Source organism: Tursiops truncatus, chromosome 15 (assembly GCF_011762595.2).
Source record: "Tursiops truncatus isolate mTurTru1 chromosome 15, mTurTru1.mat.Y, whole genome shotgun sequence".
Lineage (NCBI taxonomy): Eukaryota > Metazoa > Chordata > Mammalia > Artiodactyla > Delphinidae > Tursiops > Tursiops truncatus.
The window spans coordinates 16,735,402-16,751,811 of record NC_047048.1 but is presented as its reverse complement, the minus strand read 5'-3'; the positions used below and the strand labels follow the sequence as shown (position 1 = coordinate 16,751,811).

At 42.2% G+C, this 16,410-nt stretch overlaps 1 protein-coding gene across 7 annotated transcripts in view; it reads right to left on the bottom strand.

Moving 5' to 3' along the window:
- The window catches only part of XPO6 (exportin 6), a 122,248-nt gene that overhangs the window by 57,517 nt on the left and 48,321 nt on the right, over window positions 1–16,410 (bottom strand). For all 7 annotated transcript variants that reach the window (XM_019921790.2, XM_073792178.1, XM_019921789.3 and 4 more), the window contains 2 exons: window positions 9,010–9,463; window positions 5,604–5,730 (listed from right to left, as the gene is read on the bottom strand). In XM_019921790.2, the coding sequence (XP_019777349.2) occupies window positions 5,604–5,730; window positions 9,010–9,463 (581 nt within the window). The remainder of the gene's footprint in view (window positions 1–5,603; window positions 5,731–9,009; window positions 9,464–16,410) is intronic.

Sequence of the window (16,410 nt, the reverse complement as noted above, 5' to 3'; positions counted from 1 at the left end):
AACTAAGTTTCAGTGGCTCCAAAGTGACAAGTTTACACATTTGAACATTAGGAAAGTAACATCTGCAGTCTTCCTACATAACAGATTGAAAATGAGCTCGTTAAGACTGACCTACAGGCTTTAGCTCATCTGCAAAGTAGATGTGTCAAACAGGCTAATAGCAACCTCTTACCAGGTGTCGATAAGGACAAAGTAAGGAGAAAAGAGCAAGTCTTTGTAGGGTCCTAGTGCCTGGACCACTGCACTGATCAACTTTCTCAAGAGCCTTGAGATTCTATTTCATGCAAAATCCAAGCACTATATTCTCCAACATCTAGTCCTTCTCACACATATTCAGTTTCATCTGTGGCTCCCCAATCCCTTATATATCCACTCAAATTCTTGCTACCTACAAGAACTCTTTGGCTTTACTTGTGATTACTTCATTGAACCACATATTTGATGGCAGGATCAGATATGGAAAGAAATAATACCATCATCTTCTTGAGTCAGTTTCCTTCCATCTCTGGGCCAAAGAAATCCAGAAGTTTACAAGGGCATGTATGGAATCTGTCCAAGAGATAACTACCAATGACGGTGGTGGTGTACCCAGGCTGAGTCTGAGACAGAAAAACTGTAAACTTAAAAAATGTGGCATGGGGCTTCCCTGGTGGCGCAGTGGTTGAGAGTCTGCCTGCCGATGCAGGGGACACGGGTTCGTGCCCCGGTCCGGGAAGATCCCACATGCCGCGGAGCGGCTGGGCCCGTGAGCCATGGCCGCTGAGCCTGCGCGTCCGGAGCCTGTGCTCCGCAATGGGAGAGGCCACAGCAGTGAGAGGCCCGCGTACAGAAAAAAAAAAAAAAAAAAAAAAACGTGGCAGACCCCACTCACAAGCCACAGGGCAGCTCTGGAACTGGACTGCTATGCTACAGCTCAATCAGGACCACTGGCAGGGCCATCCTCAGAACACAAAATGAACCAGAAGAATAAGCAGAAAAAACAATAAGCCGTGTGGAAATAATATGGGTAGCTTGTGGACAGGCACTTGACTTGCAGCCAGGAGATGTAGTCTTGTCCTGGCTTTGGCTTGCTGTGCTTCCAGTAAGGAGGTCACCCAGCCGCCCTTCCTTGCTTTGAAAATAAATACCTACCAGATCCCTCACCAAAAAATATAACTGATCGATGCACGTGGAGGTGCTTTTGAGAAAAGCCACCATATAAATCCAAGTGTTATGGCTATGTCAAAGGAGTTTACAATTATACATGTCTTTCTCATGCGTTTGAATTGAGGATTTACTGTGTGGCTCAAGGCTGGAAAAAAAGTTGGGCAAATACACCCTCTGTAGGACCTGAAACACTACCATTCACATCCATCTCTACAGGCCCCACTGTGAGGCCTTATGCACTGCCCACAGTCTGGCCTTTGACAATTGCTCTGGGCACAGACTGCTAAGGTCATAAAGGCAATACGCTGACTGCACTTTTGGAGTCATACAACTTTGCAGAGCCCTCATGGACCCATTTTTAAAATGTACCCATACTCAGATTTTTTACTTTTCAGATTCCAGGGCTGGTTAGTCACTAAAGATCCTGGCAAGTTCCTTTAAAAAACTAATGATGCTACTCTTCTCTCCAAGTGGTTTGTTTTGATTTGCATAGGTCTATTTGATCTTCACAACAGTCCTGGAAAGCGGAGAGATGTCTTTCTTCCTCCCATTTCACAGACAAAGAAACCAGAAGTCAAGTCATCTGCCCAAGGTGACAAGATAAAGAACAAAAACAGAACTAGACTGTGGATCGTAAGACTCCCCCAGTCCAGACCCTTCCCCCTATGCCATACTATCTCAGGCATGTTTTAAGAAGAAGGGGCAAAATGGAAACTGCAAGACCAAGAAGGAATTGGTAATGATACAGCAAGAGAAGGAGCCGGAAGACAGAAACCATATGTTTATACAGACACCTCAGGGGCTCAGCAGTGGTGGAGGCAAACACCTGGTGAGCACTAGTGGCTGGAGGGACTGTAGCAGGACACTTAGGTGAAAGAAAAACTGCAGGAAAATAAACGGAAGAGAGAAAATGGTTACAGGAAGATACTACCACCATCTTCATCTTATTACTATTCTTTAAAAATATGCTGACCAGGGACTTCCCTTGTGGCGCAGTGGTTAAGAATCCGCCTACCAATGCAGGGGACACGGGTTCGAGCCCTGGTCCGGGAAGATCCCACATGCCGCGGAGCAACTAAGCCCGTGTGCCACAACTACCGAGCCTGTACTCTAGAGCCCGCGAGCCACAACTACTGAAGCCCACGTGCCTGGAGCCCGTGGTCCTCAACAAGAAAAGCCACTGCAATGAGAAGCCTGTGCACCGCAATGAAGAGTAGCCCCCATTCACCGCAACTAGAGAAAGCCCACGCGCAGCAACAAAGACCCAACAGACCCAAAGATTAAATAAATAAATTAAAAAAAAATGTTGACCAGGATTAATATTTCCATGAATTGTAGGAACAAAAGGCAAAGTACACTGAGAATAACCCTCTAAACAAGAGAAAAGACACATTTTCCCACTTTACAGAGAACTTAGCTATGATAAAGGAAGAACATGCTGTTAATGAACAGATGAGAACTTAAAGCTCTCTCTTGACAGCAATTTAATTTCTTATTCTTTTTTTTTTTTTGCGGCATGCGGGCCTCTCACTGCTGTGGCCTCTCCCGTTGTGGAGCACAGGCTCCGTACGCACAGGCTCAGCAGCCATGGCTCACGGGCCCAGCCGCTCCGCGGCATGTGGGATCTTCCCGGACCAGGGCACGAACCCGTGTCCCCTGCGTCGGCAGGCGGACTCTCAACCGCTGCGCCACCAGGGAAGCCCTAATTTCTTATTCTTAAACCTTATCCTAAAGAAATCTTTCACTACCAGCTCCTGGGCCTAGAGTGTGCCCTGCCAGCTTTCTCCCTCCCTGCCTCTCCAGCAAAGGGCAGCTTCCGCCGGAGCCCCTTCCAGGTTCCTGCCCCTCTGGCCAGTGCTCAGAATCGGCTTCTGCCTGCACCTCGAGGCCACCAACCCACACAGCCCAGAGTCTGCACCCAGAAATGCAAGTCCTCACACAGGAGGCCAGCAGAACACAGGGAGCTCAGCTGACAGTGACCCGCTGGTGAGGGAGGAAGACAGAAGCTTGCTGTTTGCCTCATGACCAATCTATCTCTTCCCCCAGTATGTAATTAAAACATATATAAATATATAAAACCACCACTCTCGGTTCAATGGAAAATGAACCCGTAGGATTCTAGTGAAAGAATCACAGAAGATGAATATGGAAAGACCCGAAAGATGCCCACTGCAGTCTATCTCCCTAGGAAATTTAAAAGACTTATCCAAGGACAGAGACCTAACAGAAATAACCAGAGCTCAAACACAGAACTTTTGGGTCCACATCCAAAGAAGGAAGCATCAGACATGCATACTTCAAAGCACTTTTTAGCTTTCTTCTACACCACGTATACTAAAAAGGTCCCATTTTACACAGGGAGCAAAATCGGAAGACGGTTCATTCCGTTTGCCAAACAAACCCTTCCTTCTGCCCCCAGCACTGGCTCCTTATCTCTCGTTCGTTTCTGCTGCACTTATTCAAAGGTATCTATCAAATCCTTCCTTTTTTCCTGGTCCCCTTTAAGATTTCTCCAGATCCATCTCAAATCTCTCCCACTTCTGATGCTTCTCTCCTACATCCTCACCCTCCTATATCTCATCACCTCTTCTATCCCTTCTTAGGCCTAGTGAGATCAGCGTGCTTCCTTCTTGCTCTGCACTCACCGGCCCCTCTATCAGACATCGGCCCCTCTATCAGACATCGTGTCACTTCTTTAACCTTTGATCCTCCTCCTCCATCCGCACCCTTCCAAATCCCCTTTTACATACACACACCCCTCCCAGCCTCCACCCTTACCTCTCCTCTAGCCTCATTAAGTTACAACATCAGTGATTGAAACAACCAAAAAAGACTGCTTGTAAAATCAGATGCCCTCACTGACCCAGCAGTTTCATTCCTGGTAATATACCAACATACACAGAAAGAGCTACGTATGTACATCAAAAGGCAGACACAGGAATATTCACTGCAACATAATTCATGACCACCAAAAACTGGAAGTGGCCCAAATCAGCACTGGAGTGGCTTTTCTAATGACTTCCTATAAAACAATGAGAACAAACTACTGCCACACACAACACAGATGAAGCTCACAAACATAATGTTGAATGAAAAAAGTCAGACAAAACAAATCTACATTGTATGCTTCCATTTAGAGAAGTTCTAAAACAGGCACAACTCATCTGGGATATTAAAGTCAGGTCTGGGGTTACTTCTGGGGAGGATGTGGTGGGGAGTGATGAAGGACATGAGGGGATTTCTGGGGGTGCTGGTAATGTTCTACTTCTTGACTTCGGTGGTCACATGTCTTGTTCGTTTTGGGAAAACTCACGAAGCTACACATGTATGATTTATGTGCTTTTCCATACGTGTATGATAGTTCAACAAAAAGCTTTTTTGGGGGGAGTGGGGGGGGCTACACTGCAATGCTTGCAGGATCTCAGTTCCTCGACCAGGGATTGAGCCCGGACCACACCAGTGAAAGCCCCGAATCCTAACTACTAGGCCGCCAGGGAGCTCCCCAAAAAGCTTATTTTAAAAAGACACACAGGGGCTTCCCTGGTGGCGCAGTGGTTGAGAGTCCGCCTGCCGATGCAGGGGACACGGGTTCGTGCCCTGGTCCGGGAAGATCCCACATGCCGCGGAGCGGCTGGGCCCGTGAGCCACGGCCGCTGAGCCTGCGTGTCCGGAGCCTGTGCTCCGCAACGGGAGAGGCCACAACAGTGAGAGGCCCGTGTACTGCAAAAAAAAAAAAAAAAAAAAAAAAAGACACACAAATGGGCACAAGTGATAGGGCATGACAGAAATGTTTAAAACTGGACTCTGATGATGGCTGCACAAGTCTATAAATCTACCGAACATCACTGAATTGTACAATTACAATGGGTGAATTGCACAGTAAGTAAATGTTATCTCAATAAAGCTGCTAAAATATATATAGAAACAAAAAATACTGAGTCATCAGAATGTAAATTCAGTGAACGCAAGGACTTTGTTTACAAGGGTTATAGGCCTCACTCCTGGAACACAACAGAAGCTCAAAAAACGTTTGCTGAATGGGGGAAACAACTGGATCCACCAAAACTGAACTCTTGAGAACTTCACTATTTACAATGTCTTTGTGGGTAGTCTTAGTGACAGCTACAGACTAGAACTAAAGGCCCTAACGTCAGACTTTTTCTATATTTTGCTTCTTCAACATAACAGTGATTAAGAGCAGACTCTATCTGGCTCCACCGCTTACTGTATGACCCTCAGCAAGTTATCTTTGTGCCTCAGTTTCTTTATCTGTAAAATGGGGATGATAATAATACCTACCTCATAGGGTTGTTATGAAGGATAAATGTGTTAATCTTCATATAGTAAGCACTATATAAATGTTTGACAAATAAAATAAAGAAGTTCTTTCTCCTGAAAATAACAAAGTAGACATTTTGAGTGGCAAGAGAGAGACATGGGCAGTTCCAGTGCTTTACCTGATGAAATGTGTACTTGAACAAAAGTGTCAAAAACTCCACCACAGGGAACTGGGAGTAGGACTCGATTCGTCTTAGGTGAACACTCACAAAGAGCCGCAGAAAGTCAGTAAACTTCTCAATGTAGCTAAAGAAGACAAGAAGACAAAAGGTGACAATGAGAAACTCGGCCACCTCCCTAGAAGAGAACTCAAATTCAATCCAAATTTCTTTCAGTACAAAACTATACAGATTTATAACAAATATATTTTCAGTTAAAAATATAAAGGCCTGCAACAATTACCTACAGGTCAGGCAACCCTTCATTCCATTACCACCTGAAACATAGCAGAAAAGCAACTTTAATCCTCAGACACTATCTAGGTAAGGCATCTTATAAGCTAGCGTCCTCATATTTTCTAACTCAGTGTTATGACCCAATTAAAGTGAAAGGAAATGGTACTCAAAAGGTCCATGGGCAGATGATCTGTCATTTCAATGTGGCAAGTCTGGAGGGCTGGTTTTCTTTGCTAGGAGGCCAAAATATTAAAACGAATGTGCTAAAAACCCAAAAATCAAAACAAGGCTATAGGAAAGGGATGGCATCCAGGTAAGATATATTCAGTCTTGCAACCTAATGTTCATGTTTTTCCCCCACCCTCTGGCTCCTGGTGCTAATTAAACATAGCACGTCCCAATCCATTCTAAAAGTGATGTCAAATCTAAGGGAGGAGGACTGTTAGAGCTGGACAAGACTCAAGGACAATTTACTGATGCATCATTTTAGAGATGAAGCCCAGAGAGATAAAGTGACTGGCCCAAGGTCACTCAGCCAGCTCACAGAAGAATGGGACTACCATCTACTCCCAATCCAGTGCTCTTTCTTTTCACATCACAGTGAATTCCCAATTCATTTGTATTCAAATATCATTTCACAGAAGAGTGTGGGTCACAGCTGCAAGGATAAGATATTTTTGTTATTGAATACACAGCACATCATCACTCTCACATTTCAGAAACTGTCATTTTAAGCTCCTAAATACCAAAAGGTGATTAGAAAATGAGATGGGCATACCTCCATAAACCACATTTCAGAGACAGATTAAAAAAGATAAAAGATACACTGGGCCTTAGCCAAATATTGAATGATGGTTAAAAGCAATTCTGAAACTCCTAACTGCAAAAAGCTGTGTTTTTTTTTTTTTTAAAGCAAAGATGTATGAGATAATAAAGGGGAAGAAGACTACTCCTCAGAAGAGCAAAACTGGCCCATAAATAAAACGTCCCATATTGTTTCTGGGACCTAGCACCCTGAGGGTGGCCAATCTGTGTGGCCGCCACACACAGGTAAGCTTATTTGCAGCTTAAAAAAATAATAATAATTTGTTTGATAAGGATCATGGGGTCAAATACTTGAAAAACAGTAAGGCACTAATCAACTGTTTTTAGAGATAGGAAAGTACAAAAAAACTTCTCTGAGGCCTTCAATCACTAATACTCAAGAGCAGGAACTCCTCATTCCTCGCTCAGCCTATTACACATTTTTATGTGGTTATTCAAAGACATCAACCAGTTTGCTGCTCTTTAGGAAGATGCACTCAATTCCCTACCACCCATTAAAGAATAAGGAGAAGTCATGGGTCAAATACCACACAATCTCAATTTTATTTGAATCTCCAACCCAATTTTTTTAAAGAATACAAGCAAGACTGTTCAGTAGCTAAAACTCCAATTTTATTTCACCTCATTTTCTTTCCCTTGCCCACCTTCTGGTACAGGTGCTAATGAGCAGTAGAAAGTTAGAAAAAAAGGCAGTAGAGGAGAAGAGAGGAAGAAACCTGGTTAAGCAGCTCCTAAACAACTGAGAATGGACTTAGCTGTTTAGAATTAGTGGTAAGGGACCCAAGAGCCAGGAAGCAAGCACACAGTGTTGTTCATGTCACCTTTCTGCTTCCAGGCACCTCTCAGCTTTCACAGGGCAATAGGAAGCATAGGATTAAAATATAAAACCAAGAGCACAAAAGTTACACGTAACAAAATCAGAACACAGATCATCCATGATGACATTTTTATACCACCCAAATGTAAGCCATAACAAACATTACACCACAGTAAAAGTCAGAACAACTGATATCTGATGGTTGGTACAAGCAGTTGGGTTACTGTTGTGATTTTTTTAAACATATGAAAATACAGCCTTTCTTAACCAAAGCTAGAAAGGATATAAACATATAAGCTGTGTGTCTCAATGCTGATGTTTTTGAATTCAAATAGGAAGCTATTACCAAATAATGAAAAATAAAACCAACATATTACCATATCAGATTATGAGTTCTTTTGTGATTATACAAAGAAAATTTCACACAAAGCTTGTTTACAATGAACCAAACCAAAATAATCTCATGTATCAATTTTTTCAACTTTAGAATAACTTATTAAAATTGCTAAATTTAGAAAGCAGTAAAACTGTCTTAACTTCAGGCACCTGACTTTATATCCTGCTGCTTACTCTAAAGAAAAAGAAATGGCTTAACTCTGTATAGCTTAACAACAAAAACAAGCCAAGGAAAATTGATGAAAATACTAACAACTTTTGCTGCCAGGCAATCTATAAATATTTACTAATTCAATACAATTTATCTGTTTGAAAGTCTCTGAACAGTCAACATAATGTTCTTAATATAAGCTTCCAATTTTCCCTTTTGTTTTTACACAGCAGTAGCATCATATTAATGAAAGCTGTAAGATACATAAATGACATCATCTGTAAGGGAAATATAAATGAGACCATGCCTCAGCATACTGTGGGACCATCTGCTAAGAGTCCTTAATAAAGCGAGGCTAAGTGATTTCAGGCGCCATTCAAGAGGACAGTAACCAAGAAACTCAGGTGTGTGCCCCATTAACAACTCTCCTTTCTTGTCATCAGTGTAAAACTCACAATAGTGACAACATTCCTATACACTGCACGACGTTCACTTGAGAAAAGTCAAACAGGAAGAACCAACAAGCAACACCAAGCAAGGAAGGGCAAGTGTAACTCCTGTACCTCCACGGGCCTCCTCTCCTGTGCTTGGCTACGCATGAGCAGCGGTCCCAGTTCCTGCACCACCTCAGACCTGCAGGCAAAGAGTGAGGAGAGGGCGGACAAGGGTGGAAGGGAGGACAGGAGGTGGACGGGCAAAGAAGACAACCAACCTACACAATTCACACAATTCACAACTTTTCCAACTCGACTCGCTTCCCTTAACCACCCTAGCCCTTCCAGCTAAGCTTGGACTTACTGGTACACACCTACCTCTCCGTTCCTCACCAGGAGCCCCAGATTCTGAAACCAAAGAGGATTACAGACACTATGCAGCGCAACGTGATAAACAGTCAAGGCCCATTCTCAGGGCACAGCCGATGCCACACCTGTTTTCATTACCTCTCATCGAGTTCTTCTAGCCTGCTCTTCACCGTGTGGGCATTGTTATCCTTGGTGATTTTCTGCAGGAGGTAGAAAGTCTGCTGGAACATACGCAGTAAGTACTCCTCGAACTCCATAGGCACACAGTTCTTGGACATGAGTTCATTGATGCAGGACATGGCCAGGACCCCAAGCCGGCCGCGCTCCTGACCCAACACACAGTTCTGGCTGCTGCCGTTAACTGATGCCATCTTTCTGGCCCGGATGTCACAGCCAAAGCGTGCAAAGTGGAAGATGGTGGTAAGGAGGGACGGGGTGATGCTGGCAGACAGAGGAATCCAACTGAAGAGATGGGCCAGGCACTCCAAGGCCAGGGAACAGATATACTCACTCTCCACATCAAGGATGGGGATTGGCTGATTCAACAGTTTGGCTGAACTAGGACTCTGCAACAGGTTACTCAGTAAGTCGCCTGAAACACAAAAGGCTTTTAAGATACACACTATCAAATCTCTTATAAACCAATTTAAGTAATTCTCCTTACAAAAAACAAAAACAAAAAACCAAGCATTAGCATAAAGCAGAAGTTCTCAAAGTTTGGTCCAGGGACCCCTGAGAGCCCCCAGACGCTTTTCGGGGTTCACAAATTCAAAACTATTTTTAAAAGAATGTTATTTTCCTTTTTCACTTTTATTATCTCACAAGTGTACAACGGAGTTTTCCAGAGGTTACATGCCAAGTTACAAGCAACAGAGAAAAAGCAAACGCTATATATCATTAAGCTACATATTAAAGAGATTTACAAAAATGTAATGCCGCTCTTCTCAGTAAGTGTTTTTGTTTCCTTTGGAAAAGTTATTTTTCATTAAGATGTATTATTTGTTAATATGCACTGAGTTCATCACAGTTACTTTTAAAAGAATTAATAAATATTTCCAAATTTTCTCAGTTTGAATACCAATAGATAAAACCCACAAAGCTCTTTAAGGACCTCAATAATTCTTAAGAGTAAAGGGGTCCAGGGAATTCCCTGGTGGCACAGTGGTTAAGAATCCACCTGCCAATGGAGGAGACACGGGTTCAAGCCCTGGTCCAGGAAGATCCCACATGCCGCAGAGGAACTAAGCCCGTGTGCCACAACTACTGAGCCTGCGCTCTACAGTCAGCGAGCCACAACTACTGAGCCCGCATGCCACAACTACTGAAGCCCGGGCGCCTAGAGCCTGTGCTCCGCAACAAGAGAAGCCACCGCAGTGAGAAGCCCGCACACCGCAACGAAGAGGAGCCCCCACTCACCACAACTAGAGAGAAAGCCTGTGTGCAGCAACAAAGACCCAATACAGCCAAAAAATAATAATAATAATTAATTAATTTTTTTTAAAAAAAGAATAAAGGGGTCCAGGGTGGGCGAAACAGGTGAAGGTGGTAAAAAGGTACAAACTTCCAGCTGTAAGACAAATAAGTCCTGGGGATGTTATGTACAATATGGTGACTATAGTTTACAATACTGTATTGTATATTTGAAAGTTGCTAGTAGTGTAAAATAAATTCTCACAAGAAAAAAATTTGTAACTATGTGTGGTAATGGATCTACATTTACTGTGGTGATCATTTTGCAAATATACATAAATCACTATTTTGTACACCTGCAACTAACACTAACAGTGTTATATGTCAATTATACCTCAATTAAAAAAAAAAAAGAGTAAACAGGTCCAAAGACCAAAAATTTGAAACTACTGGGCTAGTCAAGGTGAGGTCTGTGGACCTGCATCACCAACATAACCTGGAAGTTTGTCGGAAATACAAATGATCAGGCAACACCCACACCCACTGAAGTAGAACCTGGCGGGCAGGGGCAGGAAGCTGTGCTTGTACCAGCTCTCCAGGTGATTCTTACGCTTGCTTAATTTTTGAGAAGCACTAAACACTAAAGGAAATCACACAAAATGAAATTGGGGGTGGGGGTGGCTATAAAATGATTTTAGAGAAGACAAAAGAAGAAAAACATTCATAACTATAACAAGAAGAAGCCTTTCCTGAAATAAAGGTGTCACTATACAAAATGAAAGGGCTTATTCAGCCCCAAGAAAAAAAATGAGTAATCAATACAAAAACTTCAGTAATAAGGGAATGTAGGCAGAAAAGGCACATATACAAAGGAGAAAACCTCGAATTCAGACTTCACAGTAACAGTCAAAGCCAAAAAACAGTGGTGCAGTATCTACAAGTTCTGGGGCAAAGAATGACTTAACCCAAAGGTCCCCTTTGAGTATAAAGGAAGGTGACATTTTTTTAAAACATGCAAAAATTCAAATAATATATTGCCCACAAATTCTTAGGGAGCAACTGAACGATGAAACCATGCAAATAAAGAGATAAATAAAAAAGAATTACAGAATGGTGAAGCTGTGGCAAAGGGACTAATGCAAGCACTGAATTAAATACAGAATCAAGACTAAACAAATGGAGGAATTATAGAAGGGTGTGCTAACTAACTTTCTCATCTTTCACAAGCACGGAGTCTCAAAATATATGGTCTAAAATGAAAATATGTAGTAAGAAATTGGTTTTCATAATCTTTTTTTCTTATCCTTGGAGATATCTTTTACAAACTAATATTCCTTGTGGAAAAAGCATCTCAAGGTCAGCAATTCCTTCCATTTAATACTTCCTGTTAAATTCAAGTAAAACTAAAACTGAATAGTCTTTAGCAAAAATATATGATACCAAAAAAAAATATATGATACGATACCATTTGGTCCTTTTATTCAGTTTAATCTACCTTTAACTGCATTTATGTAGAGAGAGAGGTCTGGAATGATGTTATTTCTGTATGGTGGAATATTGGGTAAATTTTTACATTTTGTTTTTTACCTTATAGCAGCAGTTCTCAAATGTTTTAGTCTTAAAACCCCTTTACACTCTTAAAAATCACTGAGGACAGCAAAAAGCTTCTTTCTGTTTATGTAGGTTATTTCTATTGATATTTGTCATATTAGAAATTAAAACTAAGAATTTTTCAAATATTTAATTCATTTAATAATGATAAGCCCATTACATGTTAGCATAAATAACATTTTTAAATGAAAAAATTATATTTTGCCCTCCAAAAAATTAGTGAGAAGAATAGCACTGTTTCTACATTTTTGGAAATCTCTTTATTGTGTGGCTTGAAAGAAGATAGCTAGATTCTCTCATCTGGTTCTGTACCCAATCTGTTGTACAATGTTGTTTTACTGAAGTATATGACGAGAACCCAGCTTCACACAGATATACAACTGAAAGAGAAGGAAGTGGCCTTTTCAGATAACGGCAGCTATTCTAATACTAAAATCTGATGAGTACTAATTTCTTAAAGGTTAACTGCAATGTGGAATCTGAATGAGCTTTTTTTACTCGGTATACTCAGAAGAGTGAGAATAAAAATGACAAACAATGTCTTAGTATTTTTATGACCACATCGTTGACCTTTGGGACCCTGAAAGGGTTTGGGGGGACCTCCAGGGGTCCCCAGACCTATTGAGAACTGCTGCCTTATACTAATGTTGGATTAATATGAACAGAGTAGTTAACGTTTCTCAGCCTCAATCTCCTCAGCCATTAAAATGAGGATTTTGTGATTTATTAATAAGAGTTTAATTTCCATTGTTAAAACTAGATTAAAAAGCTGTCCTCTGGCATCTGTCTTGAAAGGTGTTTGCTGGTTTCTATTCTGAAAGAGCTGCATTTGATACCAGATGAGACTCATCATGATCTCAGCTACTCAAGCTGGTAATCAGAAGACCTGGTTTCAAAGAATAATGCAAGAAGGATGTTCAAGCAGAATCTGCAAACGTTTCAGTTTGTTTATTACTGGATTAATAATTTTGATTTTTGGAATTGCTGTGGTGGCTTTCCACTTGAGTCATACAACTTTCTATCAATGGTTGTTTCTGGTATTGCTTTTTTCATCGTTCATGGACTGACGGCCATTTATGAAAGATGCCAGTTAGAGGAAATCACCATTACCCAACTATTAGAATTATCAGGGCATTTACCAACCAGGATCAAATTGAGGCTTTAGCAATGGAGGAACCAACAGACACCACCTCAGTATGATCTTATACTAAACCCGGACACTGTTGGGCCCTTGGGCCTTTTTAAAGTCTCTTGCACATTCTTAAATAGAAATAAATTCTGGCTTTAAAAACAAAAACAAAACAAAAAAGTTGGCCCTATTCTTCAGCTCAGAAGAATTTTTCCAGAATGGAATTCTAAGGTGGGGTGTGGGGAGAGCAACACATCAATGATAACACTGATGTTAAGAACAGCTACTAGGACTTCCCTGGTGGCACAGTGGTTAAGAATCCGCCTGCCAATGCAGGGGACAGGGGTTAGAGCCCTGGTCTGGTAAGATCCCACATGCCGCGGAGCAACTAAGCCTGTGCGCCACAACGACTCAGCCTGCGCTCTACCTGAGAGCCACAACTACTGAAGCCCGGGTGCCCAGAGCCCGTGCTCCGCAACAAGAGAAGCCACTGCAATGAGAGGCCCGCGCACCGCAACAAAGAGTAGCCCCCGCTCGCCACAACTAGAGAAAGCCCGCACGCAGCGAAGACCCAACACAGCCATAAATAAATAAATGTTAAAAAAAAAAAAAAAAAGAACAGCTACCATTTCATGTGCTATTATTATTTGCTTGGTGCTGCACCAAGCACTTTACATATTCTCATTTAATGCTCCCAGCTCTAAAGTAGGTATTACGATTATCTGCACTTACAGACAGTTAGAATAACTCAAACACAGATAGATGAGGCATTTCCCCCATGTTCCTCAGCTAGTCAGAGGCAGAGCTAAAACTAAAACCCAGGTCTAGCCCCAAAGCCTATGCTCCTTCCCAGAAGCCAGGTCAGGAAAGATTATGCAGCCAAGAAAAATGATCAGTCAGAAAGCTAATATTCAAAAATAGAAAAATATGTAAGATCCAAAGTCACATGTAAAATAGCATGTGTACACCATGACAGAAACTATAGAAAGATACAAGCACAAGGACAAAGACTGAACGGGAGTATGCAAAGGTAAAAACCTGTTTATGTGGATAGGATGATCTCTGACTATTTTTTCCCCTCAAAACAAGTATCTTTTAATGTTGTTTCTCGATAAAAATTATTTTACTCAACTTTAAATGTTTCAGGGAATTTTAGTAAATCATAGAAGAATTTTTTCCAAAATTATATATATTTTTTCTTTTTTTTCTTTTTTTGTGGTACGCGGGCCTCTCACTGTTGTAGCCTCTCCCGTTGCGGAGCACAGGCTCCGGACGCGCAGGCTCAGCGGCCATGGCTCAGGGACCCAGCCGCTCTGCGGCATGTGGGATCTTCCCAGACCGGGGCACAAATCTGTGTCCCCTGCATTGGCAGGCGGACTCTCAACCACCGCGCCACCAGGGAAGCCCCAAAATTATATTTTAATCCAAGTGAAGGCATCGCCACAGAACAGAGACCCTGCTTCATGCTGCAGCATTTCCAAAGCTATGCTGAGACAGCTTTCACAAGCTCTTGATTATAAAGAGGACTTGTAAGAGGGCTCCTCGATTTTAAAAAACCTGTGACCAACTTCATCGTCCCTGAATTGGGCCAGGCCCTGGCGGCAACAGACACCCATGCCCCAAGTAGTACGTAGGCTACTCTGGGGCATTTACTGACTTGGAAGTAACCCAGACATGGCTGGAACACTTGTAATGGGCTTTCATACAAAGATCCCCTCAGCTTTCTTCTTTTCTTACTTATTGAAATTCCACATGTGTTCTATTCAGTTCTACATTCACTAAGAGTTTCTCAACCTCAGCACTATTCACATTTGGGGCTGGATAATTCTTTACTGTTCTGTGCACTGAAGGATATTTAGCAGCATCCTTGGCCTCCACTCACCAGACGCCAGTAGTACTTACTCTTTCTTCAGTTATGTTAACCAAGAAGTTTCTCCACATTGCCAAATATCCCCTGCAGGGCTAAATCACCCCAACTAAGAACCTCCGACCTAACTGTAGCCTCAGTCCAGTAAAATGGGGAGAAACTCTTTTTAAGGAACCCTTGGGAGGAGGAAACAAGATCAAAAGAGTTGTGATCCAAAGTCCCATTTTTCTACAGGTGAAAAGATCTGCAAGTACACGAACATGTGCATCTTATAAAGAGTTTGGGAAAAAACCAGAAGGCGTAAACTGGTCGTAATCAATTAGGGCTAAGACATCTTCACCCTAAAAAACTTTCCATCGCCAGTATATATACACATCTATATTTAAAACTAAATACCATGTGTGCAAGACCGATATGGCCCCTTAATTTTTATTACAGAACAAAGCTAGCTCAGAACTACAGTATTTATGTAATTTCGTTTTGTTCACATTTTTTCCCATTTTCCAAGCAAAAAGAAGCAAGGACAAGAGGAGAGTAACTAAGGAAGAGGGCTGAGGCTGCACGAGCAAAGAAGGAAGCCGCACCACGGCATACAGACGGTACATCCACACCTCCCCTCACTCACTCCTCAGAGCAGAGCTGCTCTTCTACAGAGAGGACATCCAAGGTCAGAGAAGGTAAACCAAGTAAGCAGCGAGCCAGGACTCAACCAGGGGAAGGAGGAGGCAGGCAGAAATGGTGAGAGTGACCGAGACAGCAAACTTAGAAGAAAGACAGTGCACCTCGACTGGGAATGATGGGTTCACGTCACTGTCCCACCCCTCACTGGTGATGTGACCTCTGGCAAGTTACCCGCCATGAACCCCAGCTTCCTTTTTGTAAATAAGAGAGAAAACCATCATCAATTTCACAGGATTCTGGTCTAGTGAGGTGAGTTTAAGAGATGAGGCAATAATTTGGGGAACTATTCTGAGAAATGAACTACACACACCTGTCAAAATTTTTTCTATAACCAGACTGTTAGAGCAGTTGTCAGAGGGACTAGTCCCTGGGTTTTATTCTTTGAAAGTGATCAGACAGAAAATGACATTACAAGAAAACATATGAGAAAAGAGACCAAAAGCCCACGGGGCCAAGTCTGATGGGTAGCTGGGCAGGGCAGTGAGAGTCTGGCAGGGACTGCTGATGGGGTATGTTTAGGAATTATCTGAGTTTATTCACTGGGCCCTATGGTTTCTCAGAATTTCCTCCATAAAACTGAACTCACAGTCAAGAGAGCTAAAGAATTTTCTAGACATTTTACCACTTAACTTGGTGTCTTAAGGGCACAAAGGCAGTTGAGCAAAAGCATCAAAATAAATGTTGATTAAATCATTAGCATTTTTGCCCATACAGTGAAGCAAGATCTGATGACTTCACTCACAACTCTCACAAAGAGAGTTAACAAGTGAACATGCAATTTTTTTTTAAAAGAGGAAGCGTACCAACTTAAAAGCTTATTTAACTCCCTAGTCCACCCCCC